Raw genomic sequence first — 20562 nt, 5'->3', positions numbered from 1 at the left:
TGTCTATGGGTTTTATGAACATTTCACTAATGAAAAGTAAGAACAAGAGCTCATAAGTAAATAATAACTATATGGGATCCATTGGAATACAGGCTATTTTGTCCTGAAAAGCAACACTTTTGAACATACAAGGCTTCTGCCTGAGAGCAACGATATTTGTAATAAATGTGGGTCATTTTAGTCAATAGTCATTTTATTTCATGCAGACTGTAGTTTTCACACTCTTTCCACTGCTTTTGTGAAGATAGTTCATGGTGCTTGACCTGACACCTGCACATTATACCATTAGTTGCCATTCGACAAAACGAATAGACAATGCTGAGAAAACATCAAGATCATTGACAAAGCAATACATTTGCTTTGCTTTGCTTTTACCGCTGTTGGAGGGGCTGCCCTCTAGCGCTGCCCATTATAAAAATCCATATCAGTTGCTTATTTCCAGTATTTACTTTGGCAACAGTGCGGAAAACATTTCTACTTTTCTGTCCATCTGTGTTTGCTCTCAAACCTTGGTTTACAATGCGCTCTAAACCTGAACCCATGAACTTCACCAGCAACAACAATGGTTATAATATTACACTAGGCAAAATTTGACAAATATGAATGCTAAGCAATTCAAAGAAACTAAACAAACCCTGCCTGCACCAACATTTTGTTTTGTGTACAAGGTATGACCAAATTAATCTGGGAAATTTTGACATTTATTATTATTAACTATAACTAGAAAAAGTGCCCTTCTGGGCACAGGTCTCCACCAGGATAGGAATGTAGGACATTGCAGCTTGCCTTCATCTGGTGGTTGGATAAAAGGGCAACAAAAGTAAACTAGGGAGTTGGCATACAAAGTTATCCACAGATCTGTGCAGTTAGAGGTAAAACACTTTTCGGCCAGTTATAGCGCCACCTTGAGGCTGAGTTGAAATTGTTCATGTGGCATTTCTTCCTCTGCCTAGTGGGAATGTGCGTGCACAATTTGACGGAAATCACGCGATGTGTTCATGATTTGCAGCATTTTGTTTGAAACTGAGCACTCCTGTGAACTTTGGAAGCCAATCTTAACCAATCAGGATGGATTCTGAGAAATCTGAAAAACCCGTTTCGTTGAATGGCTCTAGAGAGACTGTGTACCAATTTGCGCGATGTTTGGACAAAATCTGTAGGTGTACTGTGCAAAAACTTGTTTTGCACAAAGCGGCCTCCTGGTGGCGCTATAACAGGCCGTTCTGGAAAGTTTGGGGCAGAGGTTCATCGTTGGCATCCAGGGAGTGTGTGTGCAAAATTTGGCATTGACCGGGTTAACGGTGGCCGAGATTAGCTGCTCACGGACACACGGACGGACACACACACAGACGGACGGACGGAGTGCAAAACATACTCTCCCCCCATGCCTTCGACCTGGTGGAGACAATTAATAGTTATTGCAGTACAATAAAACATAATAGTTGAACAGTTTGTACTGAGATTGAAATGGGGATATTTCCAGCACGGAGGAGAAAGGTGCACAAGCATAGCAGCAGATGTATACTGTGCATGATACCTGTACTTATGAACATTAGTTAAGGTGCTAGGGGAAAAAAAGGAAAAACAAAACACGTCGCCAGCCAAGAAAAAGAGATTGTTAGTATGTTGGTATCATGATCTCACACTCCAACCCTGACAAGTTGTCCACAGCTCATGCTTTTCTCAGCACTCCTTTTTTTAGCTTGTTGTTATGGTGATTTGGCAGAGAGTTGTGTGGACCATCACCATGGGAACAAGACAACTAAAAGCTGAGTGTTTGTGTGACAGTGATATGAAGGAGTTTGAAACAAAGATATCCCTTTCCCCCTCCGTAGAGCCCTGAGACTCTGGGCTCTGAATCCTTCACTTGTTCTATGAACGACTCACTTACAATAGACATTCCTTACAATGGGGTAAAGGCTGCTACTTTCATTTTATTTTATTTGAATGGCATTACAAGCAGTGGATAAGCTGTTGATAACTAGTATCGTGCAGAATTTTAATTTATTCAAGGCGGTTGGGAATGCAGAATTGGCCCGAATAAGTTGAATCGCTGGAATGCCAAAGCTAGATGAAGTGGAATGAAGTTTTCTTTCTGTAATGTGTATTTTTAAATAGAGCACGCTTGTGGTGATGGGGTACAGCGTTTATATTCTGGCAATACTAACTGGACAGCATTAGCAGCGTTCACCCTGCTGTCATTAAAAGACATTTCTACTTTGGGATTGTCATTTAGGTAGTTAAAATACTGTATCCAGTAGTCATAATGTTTGTTGGGCTTCATTTTTTATTTATTTATTTCCTGGATGCCTAGCGAGGAAGCTTGCCCCAGATGGGCTCATCAAAACTTCCCTGGTTAAATAGAAGTTGAAGAAAGAAATTTATAAGATGGCATAAGGAAATGCATATACCAGAAGGGTGGGGATGAAACACATCCCCACTGGCAATACAATTTAATGATCAGAGGCAGGGAAATCAAGTGCAGAGGGGAACCCCATCCCCCAGCAAACTAATCTTATTTCTTAATCATATTTTGAAGCCAAATTGAGGACTTGCTGTTCCCTTTGCCAATATAAAAACTATAAGATAATATGCATAGACAAATGCATTGGAAAAGTTTTACTGATCAACCATAGATTACAGCTTGATATCATTACAGTGAAAGCTTATAGCTTAAGGCAGTCATGTACTGAGGTCAGTCATGTATTAAATTTAAAACTAGAACACTACCAAGGGGTCATTGATAACTTGATAAATTGGCTGAACTTATAGTTGTCTTAATGGAACTATTAGCTCTCTCTCTCTCTCTCTCTCTCTCTCTCTCTCTCTCTCTCTCTCTCTCTCTCTCTCTCTCTCTCTCTCTCTCTCTCTCTCTCTCTCTCTCTCTCTCTCTCTCTCTCTCTCTCTCTCTCTCTATAGCCTATATATATAAATGGTAAATGGTGCATTTATATAGCGCCTTTATCCAAGGCGCTTTACATAGATTGTGTGTTTCACCCATTCACACACACATTCATACACCGATTGCGGCGGAAACCATGCAAGGTACCAACCAGCACATCGGGAGCAATTTGGGGTTCAGTGTCTTGCCCAAGGACACGTAGACAGGAGGAGCCGGGATTCGAACCGCCGACCCATGGATCATTGGACGACCTGCTCTACCTCTATATATATATATATATATATATATATATATATATATACTGTATATATTGTGACTGTGTGTTTTGATATTTATCACAGATCATCAATTTATGATATGATATATATGATTTACGTTGACCGCACAGCTATTAATGATTAATGTGATAATAAGCTAAACTTAGTATCCACCCATGCACACACAGCTGGTTACTACTGTGACTGTGTGTTTTGATATTTTGCTTAGTCTTTCGGTTAGAGTTGTGCTTTTGGTATTTCTTTTTTTATCTATGATGTACAGTATATAATATATGCATCTTGGTGAAATATTCATAGCCTAGATAAAAATGAATGATGCTTTATCATCTCCAAAGGGCAATAATTAGTAATGTGTAGCTGAATGAGGTCTAGTGCAGTGAATGAATGCCAAAATGTAACTTAACTTACAGCATTAATTAAACCCACAACAGTAAAAATAAAAACTGAAACCAGGCTACTCCAAGGACAATATTGAAAATAGACGTAGCGTAGCGTTACGTCCAAACTCTTGAGTTTTCAATCTCTCAGCATAGCCAGAGTACCCTATATGAATGATGTGACCAATGAAGCAAATTTCTGGCATCAGCATTCCTCTGGGTTTCCTTGATGGAGTGACATTGATACAGATTGGTCAGAATGATGGTATGCTGTCAGGTTCACATGAGTTGAGTCTAATGCAAGGCTAGCAAGTGTTATGGACCTGGTGTTCACGCCATTCATAATGTTTTTTTTCTTCTTCTCTTTAATTATTATTTCATGTGATGCATAATTCAGAAGCGGATCCTGTCCAATGATGTATAAAATCTTAATATTGTCTAGAAAGTGTTTAATCCTCTAACAAAATTGCGTAGATTGTAAAAAATATTCTGTGAGAGGAATACGTAACTCCAAGCCTTCAAAAAGGATGGAGTCAGTGGGGTGAACTAAGTAAATAAAATGCAAGAGTATATTGTAAAAGCTACAGGGAGGGACACATAGGCTAGGCATAGGTTCTCAATGTGGAAAATGATTGATAGTTAGGAATCAAATTGGAACTTGGGGGGCTTTAACTCCTGCGTGTACAATTTACAAATGGACCCCATGAGGGTCAATTTGGTTCCATTTGTTCACTTTCAGAGTTAAATTAACCTTGAGTATATTCCACAGGTTAGATTGGGGTCCCAGATACAAATCGTTACAATCGTATCAAATGGGCACTCGTGTGACCTACTGCATTTCAAACCGGAGGTCTTTGAAATTAAAAAGGTTGGGAATCACTGCAACGGGCCACTCTGTATTCAGACGATTGTGAAGCTCGGTTAACCACATGAGGCATGTCCCCTCTGGAGAATTCTCTAGATTGTGTGAGACGCAGATAGCATTGAGTCACATATCGCAGTGCCACAAGGCATTCACAGCCTTTCATCAATCCATTCTACTCATGCATGCAGTAGCTGTGCCTGTAAGAGTCCATTTGGCAGCATAAGAACAAAAGGTATATGAGGCGTCTTAGTGGCACAGAGAGCTAAGGCACATATGACGTATTTGCTACTTTGTGGGTCCCAAATGTGGCACATGCAATCCTTCCTCGCAAATCCTTTGTTACATTATAAACCTCTCTTTTAGGTTGTCAGTTACTCTCTATCCGTATGGTAATGCCAGCCTGACGAGGTCCATTGATGTGTAAAAAAATAAATGAAAAGAAGTTCAGTTTTCTCTGTGATTACATTTGTGTGCGTGAATGAGTTATGTCTGTATTTTAGACTGTATAATAAATCCACCACACAGTTTGAGTCATAGGATTTCTCTTTGAATGCCCATCCCACAGTATAGAAAAATATAGGTATTACAGATGATACATCCCTGATTAAAAAGTTAGACGGTACAGGATAGCATGCTGATGGTCCGATAAGTTGTAATTGGTTTTCCATTCAAATCAAAATTTCAGTTGCTAGAGTTTCAGACACATCCAAGTTACTAAACCATGCAATGGTAAACATATTGCATTGATGAATCCCAAACAACAATACGGTACATTTTAGTTCATTATTTAACGGTATATTTGCGTGAAGAAATGGCATGGGTTGAGAGGGCAGTATTAGTACAAAACCCTAATCCTATAGTCTGTTATTATGGTCGATTGGTTGGTCTATGGACTGGTTAAAGAGATGAAAAGTAGTACATTTCAATGTATCAGTCATAGTCATTTGCCTTGTTCGGAAACTTTGGCAGTACAGTAATGTAAAAGTAGGGAGATATTACGATAAAGAGGTGTCAAGGTTTCACCCAGCATTACGTGTAAAGATTGAGGTGTAAGGCTGCATGGCCAGTTTACATAATTCATTTGGTTGCATGCAGTGCATCTAGTGTCTGCTGGTCAGTTGACATCAACAAGCGAGGCTCAGACGCCTGCTGAATGTGAATCAGCTCTCAGCATAAAGGCACCACATACAAGATTCAGTTGTTGGCTCCTTCATAATAGTTTCCCAAGAGACAGATAAGACAGAATGCCCATATGTGTATATATACGTAACCTTGTTACCTTATTAATAAATGTTAATAATATTGTCAATATGAATTATGGATCATATTGCTGATCTTATTAGGCATTAACAATGAATTATTCTGCTGAATTAAGTACTGTATATGGAATTTATTATGGTACTCTATGATGCTTACTAAAGAAAATTCAGAATGCTGCCTTGACATAATATTCTCTACAATAATGGAGCTTCCTGCCTGCGAAGGTCAGAGGCAGCTAGGGCCAGGACAAATTGCTGGATAAAAAAAATCGTTTTAACTTCTATTCTAAATCTAATCACACGCATTGCTTTTTATTGTACTATATGTAGGGCTGGGGGGCATGGACATGATCACACGTATTTTGAACAAATACCTTGATAATAATATTGAGACGATCATTTTGTATTGTTACGATAATATAATTTTTTTTCAAAATGTTTGTAAGCTTGTAGATCTGTTTTCCCCCTTTTTGATTTATTTTTTATTTTTTTATAATTCAAATTATCCAAGACAATATAGTCTAATATGACTTGTACACGTCTAAACAATTATTTTAGATAGTTTCGGTGACATGTGTACAGAAATGTTTAAAACTGTCATTTCTGAGACCACAAGACCACAAGGTCACCAGTTTGATCCCCGCTTCGACCAAGGTCGCCAGTTCGATCCCCACTTCCTCCAAAAGTAAGCTGACCCTGTGTTTTAGATCATTTTACACAATTAAGTGTAAAGTGTACAATGAACAGCGTGAGTATGAATTGAGTGATAACATTAACTCTTAAACATAGGACAACGGTGAGACAGCCAGCAGCACAGGGATTTGAACCCTGATTCTAGCAATGATAGAATGTACCAACTACCAGAGTTTTGAAACAGAGACCAGGCTTTCCTCCAAGGTTAGACCAGAAGTAGTCAGAAATGCATTGGACTCAGGCAACAGCCCAGCTTTACTGATCTTAAATCCCTTTATTTTAGATTTTGTAGTAATAGTACAACATAAACATTAAAGAGACTTTAGTTGTTACTGTACAATACTTTAAAACAGTTGGCATGTTGCACACATGCTTAAAATAGCTATTATTTGCGCCGCCCCCTTGAAAACAATGTATTTCCAACTCCAGCTTGCCTCAGTTCAGGCTGCATGAACAGCGCTCGAGCGCTCGTTTTCCACCTTACATTGACGATATACAGTAGCTCATCACGTGAAAGCCTGAATGCATGCTGCCCACTTTGTTTCAATGGAAAATTTACTTTCATTCAAAACCTAGCAGGACTCGTACAAACAAGTAGGGCACAGTACAGTTTTGGTAGATATGCCAACACCAGTGCCTTCAAGAAAAAGTAAGGTTTCCTCATACAGACATGCAGGAAAATATTACACTTTTCATCTGCATTCTGATTTGTTTGCACAGCTAATGGATTGATGATGCAATCCGTTTTACATTAGAAGTATTTATTTCCATTCCAAGTCTCAGTGATGCGAGATATGGATACATTCATCAAAATTTTGGTCCTGGCCTCTCCACTAGACGGCTTTTCTTAAATCCTTCCATCATAAAAATGCAATGAATAAGCGATAGGAAAAGGCATAAAAATGTTTTATATGTCTGATTTCCCCAAACATCTTCAAAAAGTGGAAGATGATCACGTGGTAGACAGAGCGAGCGTAGATCATCGGACCAGGGTATTGATATTCAGTGCAATGTAGAGGAAGGCAGCGGGAAAGGGCTGAGATGAGGATCGATAGGAAAGCTTCAGGGGATGCCACATTTGTAGTTGAGTAAGGACGCTGCAAATTTTCCTCTAAACTCTCAAACATCTTCTTTCCTGATACTTTCCTTAAGTGATGTTTATTCAATCTGTGCCTTCCTCACAACATCTGGCTTCCACGGTCAGCTGCCTTCATAGGCTGCAAGATGTGCACGCTTCATTTCAGTGTTCTGGCTCACTAAAAGCATATCCTTAAATGAACGTCCTACCAGGAAGTAAGCAAGAGAAAATGTGGTTACCTCTTATCCCTCAGAAGCTAAACAATATCTGATGGATTCTAAGTGACTCTTAAGTTTAAGTGACTATCCAAAAATCTATACCAAATCAAAATTCATACTGGTTGTTGTCATAATGTGTGTGTGTGTGTGTGTGTGTGTGTGTGTGTGTGTGTGTGTGTGTGTGTGTGTGTGTGTGTGTGTGTGTGTGTGTTGCAGCTCTATGGTAGTATGCCAGCTATTTCCGTATTATTTATGTTTTTTGTTTCATGAACCAATATTTTGTTTAGCTGTCAATCATATTTTGCTGCTGAAGACTATCTTTGATCTGCATAACTATTATGCAAACGAAGTAGCTTCTTGGCAACTCAAGCACTGCCTGAGCTAATTATATTTAGACATATTCCATATTTTGTCAATAACAGGCTTAAATAAATGGCAACATTTCAGGTTTGTGGCTTGTATGCTTACAATAACTTCCCATTCTTTAATTCCATAACCGTCTGTACTATATTCAGCACGTCTAAATGGTAAAGCAGTACGATTCAGTACGAGTGGAATTTTTTACTCTTTTATTTTTACTTTCTTTGTGACAATAATGAAAACTTTATTGGATTGCTGTGCAGAAGCAGCTGCCTAATAACCCTTTTTTGAGAGGGACTCTTTAGTATGCAACAAACCCTCTTCAATGAATGGCTTGAACATTTGGCAGTTCTGATACATCTCCGAACAAGATTCTCTGCTAAAATAAATTGAGTTCGGATTAAAATCAGAAGTTGTGTTTGTTTTGTTTTTTTTGCTATTGGCATAACGGCACAAGAGTATCCAACTTATACAGCACTATACAGCGTCTTTCATTAGTCCCCATCAGTACTCTGATGGATGGAATGAGCCCTGAGAAGAGCACCCCCCACACACACACACACACACACACACACACACACAACAGATGTTTCATGTAACAGGAGCACAACAGGAAGAGCATTCAACTCAATTTGGCCCGAGGTCTAATAGGGAAGCCGGTGAAAGTGATAGGGCTTCAAGCCCATCTGTATCCACCCACCCACTCTGTGAGATCTCGCTGTTAGTGGGTGGAGCCCCGAGCTCCCGCGACGCAACGGGAGCCGCAATCCTCTCTCGTCTCTCGACTCCACCGCCGAGACGTGTACGAGGGGGTGTACACGATTAAATCCTCAGTGTTCATTTAACTGTAATTTAGATGTTATGTAGACGGATAGACCTGCAGGGCTGTATTTTGCGTGTCTTAAGTACCAGGTCTTATTACCTAACTTGAGTAAACTAAAGACCTGGAGGCCTGATCAATGCTCTTTGGCCACTCAGAATAGCCAAATGGCATTGATCACGCCTCCAGGTCTTTAGTTTACTCAAGTTAGGTAATAAGACCTGGTACTTAAGACACGCAAAATACAGCCCATAGTGTGTATAGTTTCATTTTATTTTCTACGCATTTGATTTATTACCTAACCTTGTGTCTGGATTAAGAGCGTCTGCTAAATGACTAAATTGTAAATAACTCATGGGTCCATTTGGTTACATTCATGCACTCTCTGAGTTACAAGTGGATACATGAAAATAATTCTGTTCATGATCCTATTCAGTGCATTCATTGTATGAATATAAAAAGTGGTTTGTGTAGTCGGCGGTACCATGAGAATGAGAGTACTGCACCATAGCAGCCCTATTAAGAGACACTTCATCACGTTGGCTCTTCCATAATGTAATGGTTAGAGCGTCAAGCATAAAATTGCAGCGTCCCCCAGTTTGGTTCTGGGTCGGGGACTCGTGTTTACAGGTCATCCCCTAGCCCTTGTTCTCCCGTGTGTCTCTCTGCTGTCTGGCGAAAGCATCAAAAAGACACACTCCATCACAGATTCCTCAGAGTTTTGGGCATTGACCCAATGCCCTATTGGCCCTGTGGTCCCTTTGGCACGAAAGCACACTCACTCCCCTTAATAGATATCCGATTTCAAGCGATGGGAGTTAGCTAATGAAAAACATCTACAAGATTTGCATTGGGACAGAATTATGGTAATAAAAAAGTCTATTGCTTGCTTTTGAACTCAAATGGATGTTTGAGTAAATATAGGCAGTATGAAAAAGGAAAACTGCACATAATGATCAATAGGTTATTTGGGTGACATTCTGCAGTCCCTTTTTTGTTGTGTGGAATGTTGCCCGGGCTGCTGCCTCATCTTTTGTTGACCCGGGCCGGCCAGCACTGTGTGCCATTCGCTTTTAGGACACACACACACACACACACACACACACACACACACACACACACACACACACACACACACACACACACACACACACACACACACACACACACACACACAGAGAGAGACACAGACACACACACACACACACAGAGAGAGAGAGACATCCATGGATTCCTCTGCCTTGTATTATTGGAATTCCAGCCACATGTTACTAGAGAGAGAGAGAGAGGGTCCCCTCCCCCTCCTCCTGGCATCCTCTCATTCTCGTTGCCTTCTCGGGGGCCAGGGCAGACAAAGAGGAGGAGGGGAACATAGGGAGAGCTCCATGGGCTAATTCATCAATAATCTTTACCTAACCCGCCCGCCCCTCTCGCTCTCTCTCGCTTGTTTGGCCTAAAGGCATCCAAGCAATACATCCAACCCCCATCTCTCGTCCCACCTCACACGCACATACACACTCACCTTTCACCGCACGCACGCATGCACGCACGTACACACACACACACACACACACACACACACACACACACACACACACACACACACACACACACACACACACACACACAGGAGTCTGCCTGAACATGTCCACAGGGAGAGGATGAATCAAGTCAGAGAATGTTCATTTTTTTTCCCCCACCTCATTGTGTGTGTATGTGTGTGTGTGTGTGTGTGTGTGGGTCTAAGTCAGGCCCTTTTGAGGGCTGTATGTCTTCAGCTCAGTCTGGGAGCTAAAATGGTGATTATAGACTAGGGAGACTAGGTGTGGCAAGATGGGGCGGTGTCAGAGGCTTTGTCTGTAGCGGCGTACAGCCCACCAGCTGGGAGGAGGCCGTGCCTGCCTGTCTGTCGGAGACTGACTGCCCCGGAGCGGAGCAGAGTGCAGTCTGGGATTCAAAGAGCCACAGCACAGGGCTAAACCACGCTGGACTACGACCTTAACCACAGAGACTTACAGAAGCACAAGTTCAAGAGACTCGCCGGGATCTTGTAACCAACGACTGAAGTGTGAACTGCCACTGCACTTTACAAATGTATATTTTTTTCTTTTTGTACATGGGACTGGATACGATTTTCTAGAGCAATACATGAGAAAAGAAAGAAAGAAACTTATTTGGAGTCTCTTTGAGTAACTAACGGCTTTTGAAGAGGTGGATATTTTTCAGGCTTCAAAAAGCTTTTCAGATTTTTTTTTTGTATTTAACGATACAACTTCAATGATAAATCCATTTGGAATATGGGACTTTTTTTCTATTATTTGGACCGTGGGGAAATGCAATATCTTTGCGTTCAGTTCTGGCTAATTTTGATAAGTATGTCACATTCATGCTGCTTGTTCTATGTATGAGGACTTACTGTATAGCCACTTTTGACTGCTAATGTATAATGAGTTGAGCTGTGCATGTTTGATCGGTTGGTTGGACATTTTCACCATCACTAGACACCGTACATGTAAATTGATATGCCATTGTAGCCGGAGATGAGAGTTTCTATGTACATTGGCCCTTGAAATGATGAGCCATGCTTTTTTGGTTTTGTCTGTTTGAAAGTGTTGCAGCATGAAAGTTTTGCAGTGGCTATTGAGCGTTGTGTGCATCCCATTGGAGGACCAGATGATTTAGCACTTGGTCCCATCACAACGATAATGATCAGTTGCCAGGCAACTTCTGCAACACGTTTCTTTCTGGAGCCAGAGTGCTTGACATGTATTGGCCAGCTATCAACTGATTAGCGTGAGCTGACCTTTTCCATATCCCCCACTTCTGCGGCTCAGTGAACGGAGCTGACCTATGTGAATACCTTCCATCTGTCCATTCCACTTTGACCCTTCCTTCCTTCTCTCTCTCTCTCTCTCTCTCTCTCTCTCTCTCTCTCTCTCTCTCTCTCTCTCTCTCTCTCTCTCACTTTCAATTTCCAATTCAAATCAATTCAAAAGGGCTTTATTGGCATGAGATAACGTTTACATTGCCAAAGCAAAAGTTGAACAAAACAATCAAAACTCTATCTCTGTCTTTCTCTCTCTCTCTCTCTCTCTCTCTCTCTCTCTCTCTTAATTTATTTTCGATCTCACCAACATTGTTATATTAAAAAAGAAAGAAAGACCAACTGCGATTAGTGAACAGCATCCGTGTTCTGAAAATAGCAGATTTACAAGCTTACATACAATGCATTGCGTTGTATGTAAGCTTGTAGATATGCTAATTGCAGCGAACATATTTAATTTAGATCGAAAACATAAGACACCTGAGGGACTCGGCAACGTATGGGGTTTTAAGTGTATGGCTAACATCTTTCAATCTTTCAACTCATCTTTCCTCTCTTGTTGTTTTCCCAGCGCTTGCAGGTAGAACCTCGCCGACCGGCGCAGACGGCCTCGTCAGTTCCTCGGCGTCAACAGCCAGCCCAGCGCCTCCTCGTGTCTACCTTCCCGCCAACTTCAAGCTCTCAAATGCCCAGCTGGCGTTCTTCCTGCGAGAGGCCCAGGCTACGGGCCAGACTGTTGGCGGCGGTGGCAATGCCCCTAGCTCTGGACACCCACTGCAGCGCTCAGAGAGCTTTGTAGTGTTCCAGACAAAAGACTTTCCTGCCATCAACATAAGCTTTGGGCCCTTTGCCCAGGACCAGGCTCTGTCCAAGGAGCTCCTCCAGCCAACCAGTCCCCTCGACATCCCCGGCCAACTGACAGTCAACTGGAAGGTGCGGGCCTTCATTGTGCAATCCCGGGTCTTCTCGAACAACCCTACGGTGCAGGTGTTCTTCTACATCGCGGGCCGGGACTGGGACGACTTCAAGGCCCAGGACAAGCTGCCCTGCGTCCGGCTCCACGCGTTCCGCGATGTCCGCGAAACCAAAACCTCCTGCCGGATGCGAGGTAACCTGGCGCAGTGCCTGGCCCAGCTGGAGCTGCCCGCCTCTTGGTTCAACACCAACATGGCCCCGTTGGGACGGAGGAGAGGCTCCGACGGGCTCCTGGACGGCCTCACCAGCGAAACCCTCCAAGCGGAGCTTTACTACACCCTGCACGAGCCCAGCGTGGGCGGAGAGTGCGTCGAAGGTCAAAGGGGTGCTGGCTCCAGGGGAGAGCCGCCGTCACACCACCCCCTGCTGCGCATCGGCAGCATCAGCCTGTACCAGGCCAGCCAGGAGCAGCTACTGGTGGACAAGCAGCTGGACAAGAACATGTTCCTCAGGCTGCCTGACAAACCGCTGAAGCCCGGTGAGACGCTCAGGATCTTCCTCTACTTGATGCCTAACTCCACCATCGAGCAGTTCACCCTCAAGTAAGTTACACAGACACCCCCCTCCCCACCACTAATCCCTGAAAGCTGTACACACATTGTGATTTCATTCCATCTCCAGCATTAAGCTCCGTTCACACAAAACACCATAACTACGTCCTATCCTCTTGAGATGTATCATCTCGTTTTCGAGAGGGTCCATGTAACAGAAATACAGCAAGTAGTAAGTACAGTAGACGGAGCAATACTACAAATACATCCATGCATACGTAAACAACGGCAACTTGAAAGAAACAAAAGCTGTCTTGAAACTGGCCTCTCCCACCCCACCTGATCACCCACAGAATAACAGAATTCATGCATTAATCTACCCCTGGAAAGCTAAATGAACATAAATTAAAGCAAAGACTACTGACCGTTACATACAGTACATGCACATGTATTAACCTTGCATTAACATGCCGAAACGAATACACAAAATACAAACATGCACATGCACCTTGAATATTAAATTACAGTGTATTCTATAAAAGGACACAATGAGGATGAGACTAATTCAGTCAAAAAACTCATTAAACTCATATTTGTCCTTAAAATAAGTAGTTAATACTAGACTTGGAAATAGTTGTTTGACTCATGTTTTAGTCACAGTAATATAATCACTAGTATTGACAAATTATATATTGTATTGGTCATGGAAATGGGTGTGCCAAAATGTTGTGATAGCATCCCCTATACAATTTCAAAGTTTAAGTCTCACACACTAGTTGTAAAACATTTGGTAGGTACATGTATCATACCCAGCTTAAAAGGCCATGTTGCCATGATCAACAGGAAATCAGCCATTTTTAAATGATTGTGACATTTGACCATTTCAGGGGTTGTACTTCTCCTAACTATCTCTATCTCCTTATCTGATCCACCTCAGACATGCTGCTCAGCATATACGTAGGCCTAGAAAAGATCAAATTTGGCGAGTTTCATCCACAACTGTGTGGCTGTGTGTGAGCATTTTGTTACATCTAAGAAATGGCATGGGGCCCACAACCGTACTGTTGGTCTATTCCCTGCCGTCTCTTTCCTCTTCCCTTGTATTTCTGTATTAGTCATTTACCTCCAACAGATGCAATACTATTGATGCCCATTTTACCTCTGAAAAGACAGACGACTATGTTGCATATTGTTATCATTAATGCTCCTTTCACTCAGCCCAGGAATTTGCCAGCAGTAATTAAATGCCAGGCAAGATAAAGTAGAGGGAAAGATGTAGAATCGGAGTCTTGTTGGCCCTTTGAAGTACTTAACATACGAAGCACATTTTGTTTACTCAGTAGCTGATCATACAAATCATTTGCAGTGCAGCACTTCATGACTTAATTGATAAAGTTTGTCGTAAACTTTCCAGTGTGGATATATTCTGGTGTTAAGCTGTACTTAACCTGTATTTATCCAGGAAGTGCTTGCTGAGAGTGACTGCACACTTTGAGAGAAAAGCACTGCTTCACACTCACAGTTACAGTCCAGAACAAGTCCTTGTGCTGACACTTGTTTACAAAATAATGTCTACATTGGGTGGCATATCATTTCTCACCTGTCACAGCTCTGTCAACAGAGATGGCCATCTTGACAACCAAGGTTCATGAATTGAATGCAGGGGTGGCCATACTGTAGCCGAATGGGTAGAGGGTTCAGTGGCCCCGGCATGTGTCACTGTCGAGGTGTCTCTGAGCAAGACACTTAAAGGAGCTGTTCACCGAAAATAATACTTATTTTTAATCAATTGCACACCCCATGAAACCTTGAATTCATGGAGATTCTTAGTTTTTTGTCGCATTCCTGAGGGCCGATTCATACTCCTATTTTAGAGCCGAATAAAAGTCGGTTCGGCTCTGTAGAGCCTACAATTTGACGTCATTTGAGGTTCGGGGGGGCGGGTACCGTCCTAAAGTCGGCTCTTCGGTGCTACTGAAAATTTCTGACGAGCCGAAATCATTTCGGCACTACAGCACCGAAACAGCGGTAAAATAGGAGTATGAATCGGCCCTTAGTCAATAATTTGATGACGGGGTCATCGGTCAGTAGGAGACTCACTAGAGTCTAGTCTATGGGCTCAGCTGTATTTTGCATGTCTTAAGTACCAGGTCTTATTACTTAACTTAAGACCTGGAGGCGTGCCATTTGGCTATTCTGAGTGGCCAAAGAGCATTGACCACACCTCCAGGTCTTAAGTTAAGTAATAAGACCTGGTACTTAAGACACGCAAAATACAGCTCTATGAGTCTCCTACCAAGACTCTACCGGTCATCAAAGTATTGACAAAAACTAAAACATCTCAGTGAATTCAAGGCTTCATGGGGGTGAATTGAAAGAATCACACCTGTGTGAAGTGAGGGGCGCTAATATATTAAAGCCTAGCTCATGTTGATTAGGTGATGTAATGGTGATATGAAACAAACGGTGCAAACACAAACATTAAACGCCATTAACAATAAAGAGACAATATGACGTACATGACACATTATGACGTAACTTTTCCCTTCATTTTCGATTTGTTTACAAAACAAACATTGAACTAAAGACAAACATTAAAGGGGCTTGCGCCCCTCAAAAATAGTATTTTGGGGGTACTACTCCTTTAACCCCTAACGCGAACTATTATACCGTGTTGTACGATCGAATCAGGTGTATTCTTTGCTCTTCCATACCTATTTCGAAATCATCGTTAATCAGATTACTTGCGCAATCTCCCTACTGGCAATAGGAGCATGAAGTGTATTAATTAACAATTAACAACATTACTATTCCTCATGAGCGTGACCCACTTCTTGTGGAATTAGACTAGAGCTTAGGGGATGTGAGACATGTCTATGTTTAGTTTCTGCACCTCTCATCAATACTGAGTTGTTGATAGAGAATATATTATGACTCACACTTATATGCACAAAAGGAGAAACAAAGCGATGAAGAATGTGGAAAGTAATTTAGAGGAACAGGCCGAATATTAGAGAGCAATACCTATGAATGATGATGAAACTTGTTGTAAAAGTGACTGTTATCATTACAAAAACTCTCAGAGACTTCAGTATAGGGATTTGCACAGAATTAATTAGGCTTCAATAACTCATTAAGCCCCGGCAGGAATGACACTGCTACAATTTGCGGCTACAGAAAACGGTTCATTAGTGTTATCTCGCAGTGCAGCAGAAAAGACTCTTACAATCTCCAAAAGTTATGGACTCTCAAAAATGGCCCAGTTTGACCTTTTTACACACACTGTTGAGCTATACAATATAATTATTTCATTTCACTGGTTCCACTTCTGGCTGGTCTAGCACTTCGCAAAGTAATGTGTGTTGAGTATCCTGACCTAGAATACAGCCCATTAGAAGGAGGCTAAACTCGGTGTCAGAAATGGTCGATCTACAAGCTCAGAGCGCGTTGCACTGCGACACGTTCTGAGCTTGTAGATTGGCTGTTTTGGGTGCACGACACAGACACGCATCTAAGCATAAATCAGCCTTTACTCCTGGCTGCATACCAAGTACTTCTGTTTTTTGGAATACAAGTGCATTAGGGGTTGAAAACCACCATGTTATATCATTCCTACTGTCTTTCTTCATCTTTCATGGTGGGTGGGTGGATGGATGGGTCATTATTTCACTCTTTACCTGTCTTTTCACTCAAGAGAAGACCAATGGGAGTTGACACTCCCAAGTTGTGATGCTGTGAGGAATGAGGATGCTTCCTGTGGTACGAACCGATACCGATAACCGAATACTTGGGATTGGGATTGAGATTTTTTTTGCCTCCTTGGGAAGAACAGACGTCGGTGGGCCTTCTTTTTCAGGGCAGAGGTGTTGAGGGCCCAGGAGAGGTCCTTTGATATGTGGACCCCAAAAAAATCTGAAGCTGGTGAGTGGTGACACGCTCCACCTCCACCCCTGTTGACGGAGATGGGGGCGTGCTCAAGTCTCTCTGAAGTTCACAATGAGCTCTTTTGTCTTTTTGATGTTATTATAAGGGCGAGGTTGTTTTCAGTGAACCACGCCACCTAGTGTTGGATCCACATGGGGTTCTCAGACTTCATGTGGCCAGCCATCTAGGTCTTGACGTTTACAACATTATTGACGTATGACTCCTAATAAGCCACATTGACTTCCAAAGTTAATAGCATATTTAGACGGGGTCGTAACAATATATATAAAAAAGTCTAAAACATATCTTAATAACGAATCTGTGGCACACTGAAAGTGTGTACAAGAAATTTGCCGCCGGCCGACCCAGACATTTGCAAGATTAGCTCTGGATGCACACTCGCACAGACGGACGGACAGACAGACTGCATGGCCCTGACTCTTATAGACAGCTGCACCCCCACAGAGCCACACCGAAATAACAAGATGGTGCTCTCTGATGTTATGTTGGTGATGTCAGTTTTGTCCAAAAAATAATAATACATTCCCATTTCCCACTACTGGCAGTGTATATTAGACATTTGGAGATTATCTACAGATGGACAGACAGACAGACAGACCCTCTTCTAGACAGCTCAGTCCCTATAGTCCCTACGGGCCACCCTGTAGTAAAGATCTTGTCATTCATTGTTCACGACGGTGTAAATGTTGAGAGCACACAATGCTAAAGCTACCACATGCTGTGGTGGGTGAATGCTCTGCAGGCAGCCAAAGTACTGCAGCATCGGTAATGATCACAACATTTAACACATCACGCAGATGTAACATGACAGTGGCATCCATCATGAAACGCTACAGACTACAACAACACACACCTTTTTTGTCTAGAGCATTAGCAAAGATTTACTGTTTTGGAGCGTAAACACTTGATTTGACGGGAGTGGTGTACTGTACAACATATTTATCAATTACTTTCACTGAATAAACCAGCTAATCCCTGTACTTTGTCATTGCATTGGCTTTTACTGACAATAGCCAGGATTCAAGTGGTTAAAGGTGTCTCTCACAACATTCAGTTATAATGACAAAGAAGCCCTCTCTACACAGAACAAATTCCTAACCATTAATTATCATCCCGAAGAATCCCAAGCATGTGTCTTCACACCATCAGAACAACATCTGTGCTCAAGGAGACTCTCGCTCACTGGAATGTGCAGTATGACCTGATATCAGTCTAGTTGCCATCCCTCCATAGCAATGATTCACTGTTTCATGATAATTTCACTGACATGTGCCTTTGCCTGAAGTCAAGATTGTGTAAAAGATCTTTAGTGGTTTTCAAAGTGGGGGCCAATTGGAAAATAAATACATAAACAGAGGTAATTTGAATCTCTCATTATTGTCATCCTATTATTCACAAACCAGAGGCTATGGATATTTGGGGATGTTCTTTGGCATGGAAACATTAGGAATCCCTGGCCTGTAATAGACTAGAATATGTATGAATCAGGAGACCCAGTAAAACGAGGGGACCTCTGTAATAGCCCCAACCCCTTGAAACATTTAACTGAGCATGGCTCTGTCTATATCTGCCAGGATCTTCCACAGTACAGCTTCATAATGTTTTTCTTTGCCAGCTTGTATGTGTGTGTGTGTGTGTGTGTGTGTGTGTGTGTGTGTGTGTGTGTGTGTGTGTGTGTGCGTGCATGCATGCGTGTGTGTGCGTGTGTTGTGTATGGGCCTCTTATCGCTTCTAAAAGACCGGTAACAAGAGCTTGTGAGTTGTGGCTATCTCTACATTGGATACATTGGAACACAGGTTTTCTTCCAGTTCTTGAAAAGTAATGGTTTTGGACATACAATGTATGTTGTGAGCTTATAGATACACATTTGTATAGTTTGTAGAGTTAAATGAACATTGATGATTTTATAGTGTGGGGTCCCACAGATTTAAAAACAAGCATGGTGTCAAATGGTGGTCCGTGCCTTAATGCATATCAAATTCTGGTTTAGTGTTGCCAGATGGGAAATGTAAAATTATCCTACCGGAGGCTTAAAATTATCGTATTTGAAAGAAAACTATCGTACACCACCAAAAAAGATAAATCACTGTGTAAATATGTAATTTCACCATAAAATGTGTATTTAGTGTAAGAAACAACCTTTTTTGAGACTTGTCACGTAGGAGTCTCAAAACGTTTCCTGCTGCCACATAGCATATTATGCTATGTGGCAGCAGGCAACTTCCTGGATGTTACACAAACTGGACCAGTTTTTAATGCCTGTACAGATCTAGTCAGATTTATTGATTTACTACTGACTTATTTATTACCCAATCCCGAATTCAGCAGCTAGGGAATTTAGAAAATTCACACACTTTTTTCTGGTGAAATTATCGTATCGATTTGGGCATTTTGGGGATTATTGATCGTACATTGTACATAGGGCAAAACTATCGTACAAATACAATAATTATCGTATACATGTGGCAACACTGTTATTGGGCGTCCTTGAAATTGAAACGGTTGAGAATCATTGTAAGATATAAGACTTAATTGGTCTCATGATGGGTCAGAGAGGCAGGTGGAAGCCCTGTTGGTGCACCATGGGTGTTCTAGGCTCGATGGAAGGTGAGGTGAGTTTAATAGTTCTGGAAGCCAACAGCTGAGGTCCCCCTTTGTGTCAAGGAAGACAATTAAAGATGCAACAAGGAACATGTTTAAAGATGAATCAGAGGCCCGGAGAAAAGGAAAGTCCCACCCCCCACAACCCTTCCGCCCCATCGGTCGTTAATTCCTTCTGCCGTTCCCTTTTCCAGTCCATCAGCTTTGAAGATCATGGCTTGTTATGACAGAAGAAGACTGCATGCCAGGCAGGGAGAGGGCAGAGCCTCGCTACTTGTGGAATTCCCCTTGGTATTCCCAGTGCCTTTCTGTCAGAATATACTGTGTGTGTGTGTGTGTGTGTGTGTGTGTGTGTGTGTGTGTGTGTGTGTGTGTGTGTGTGTGTGTGTGTGTGTGTGTGTGTGTGTGTGCTGTATAGTAGAATTTGAGAAGTAGACATTGTGAGGACAGTTTTCCCTGTCCTCACAAGATAAGTGGTTAAAAAAAGATTACAATTAGGGTCAGGATTACAATTTTATAGGAAAGGATTCTGGTTGGGGATAGGATTAGACATTTAAAGGTTACGTTTAGAGAGTTGGATGTATGCCAATTTGTACTTAAATGTGTGCCGGTGCCATGCATATACCGGTACTCAAGCCCATGCATATCCCCAAGCTCCAAACTTTTTCAGCTATTTTTGGCTTTAGTTTTACTCCTCACAAGTATAGTAATACAAACGTGTGTGTGTGTGTGTGTGTGTGTGTGTGTGTGTGTGTGTGTGTGTGTGTGTGTGTGTGTGTGTGTGTGTGTGTGTGTGTGTGTGTGTGTGTGTGTGTGCGTGTGTGTGTGTGTGTGTGTGCGCGTGTCATGTACATAGAATCATGTAGAAATTGGCA

The 20562-nt window shown here is 42.0% G+C and overlaps 1 protein-coding gene across 4 annotated transcripts in view; it reads left to right on the top strand.

Moving 5' to 3' along the window:
- The window catches only part of tmem132e (transmembrane protein 132E), a 426995-nt gene that overhangs the window by 259963 nt on the left and 146470 nt on the right, over nt 1-20562 (top strand). For 2 of the 4 annotated variants that reach the window (XR_014569810.1, XM_083774310.1), the window contains exons 1-2: nt 10822-11223; nt 12246-13191. Coding sequence is in view for 3 of the 4 variants with exons in the window: in XM_083774310.1 (XP_083630436.1) it covers nt 11148-11223; nt 12246-13191 (1022 nt within the window). In the remaining variant the exon portion in view is untranslated. Of the gene's footprint in view, nt 1-10821; nt 11224-12245; nt 13192-20562 lie in introns of those variants that run through there. The other 2 variants (XM_083774312.1, XM_083774311.1) reach the window with 1 other exon arrangement.

Source organism: Protomyctophum parallelum (assembly GCF_964188405.1).
Source record: "Protomyctophum parallelum genome assembly, chromosome: 1".
Taxonomy (NCBI): domain Eukaryota; kingdom Metazoa; phylum Chordata; class Actinopteri; order Myctophiformes; family Myctophidae; genus Protomyctophum; species Protomyctophum parallelum.
This window is presented reverse-complemented; position numbering and strand designations above follow the sequence as displayed.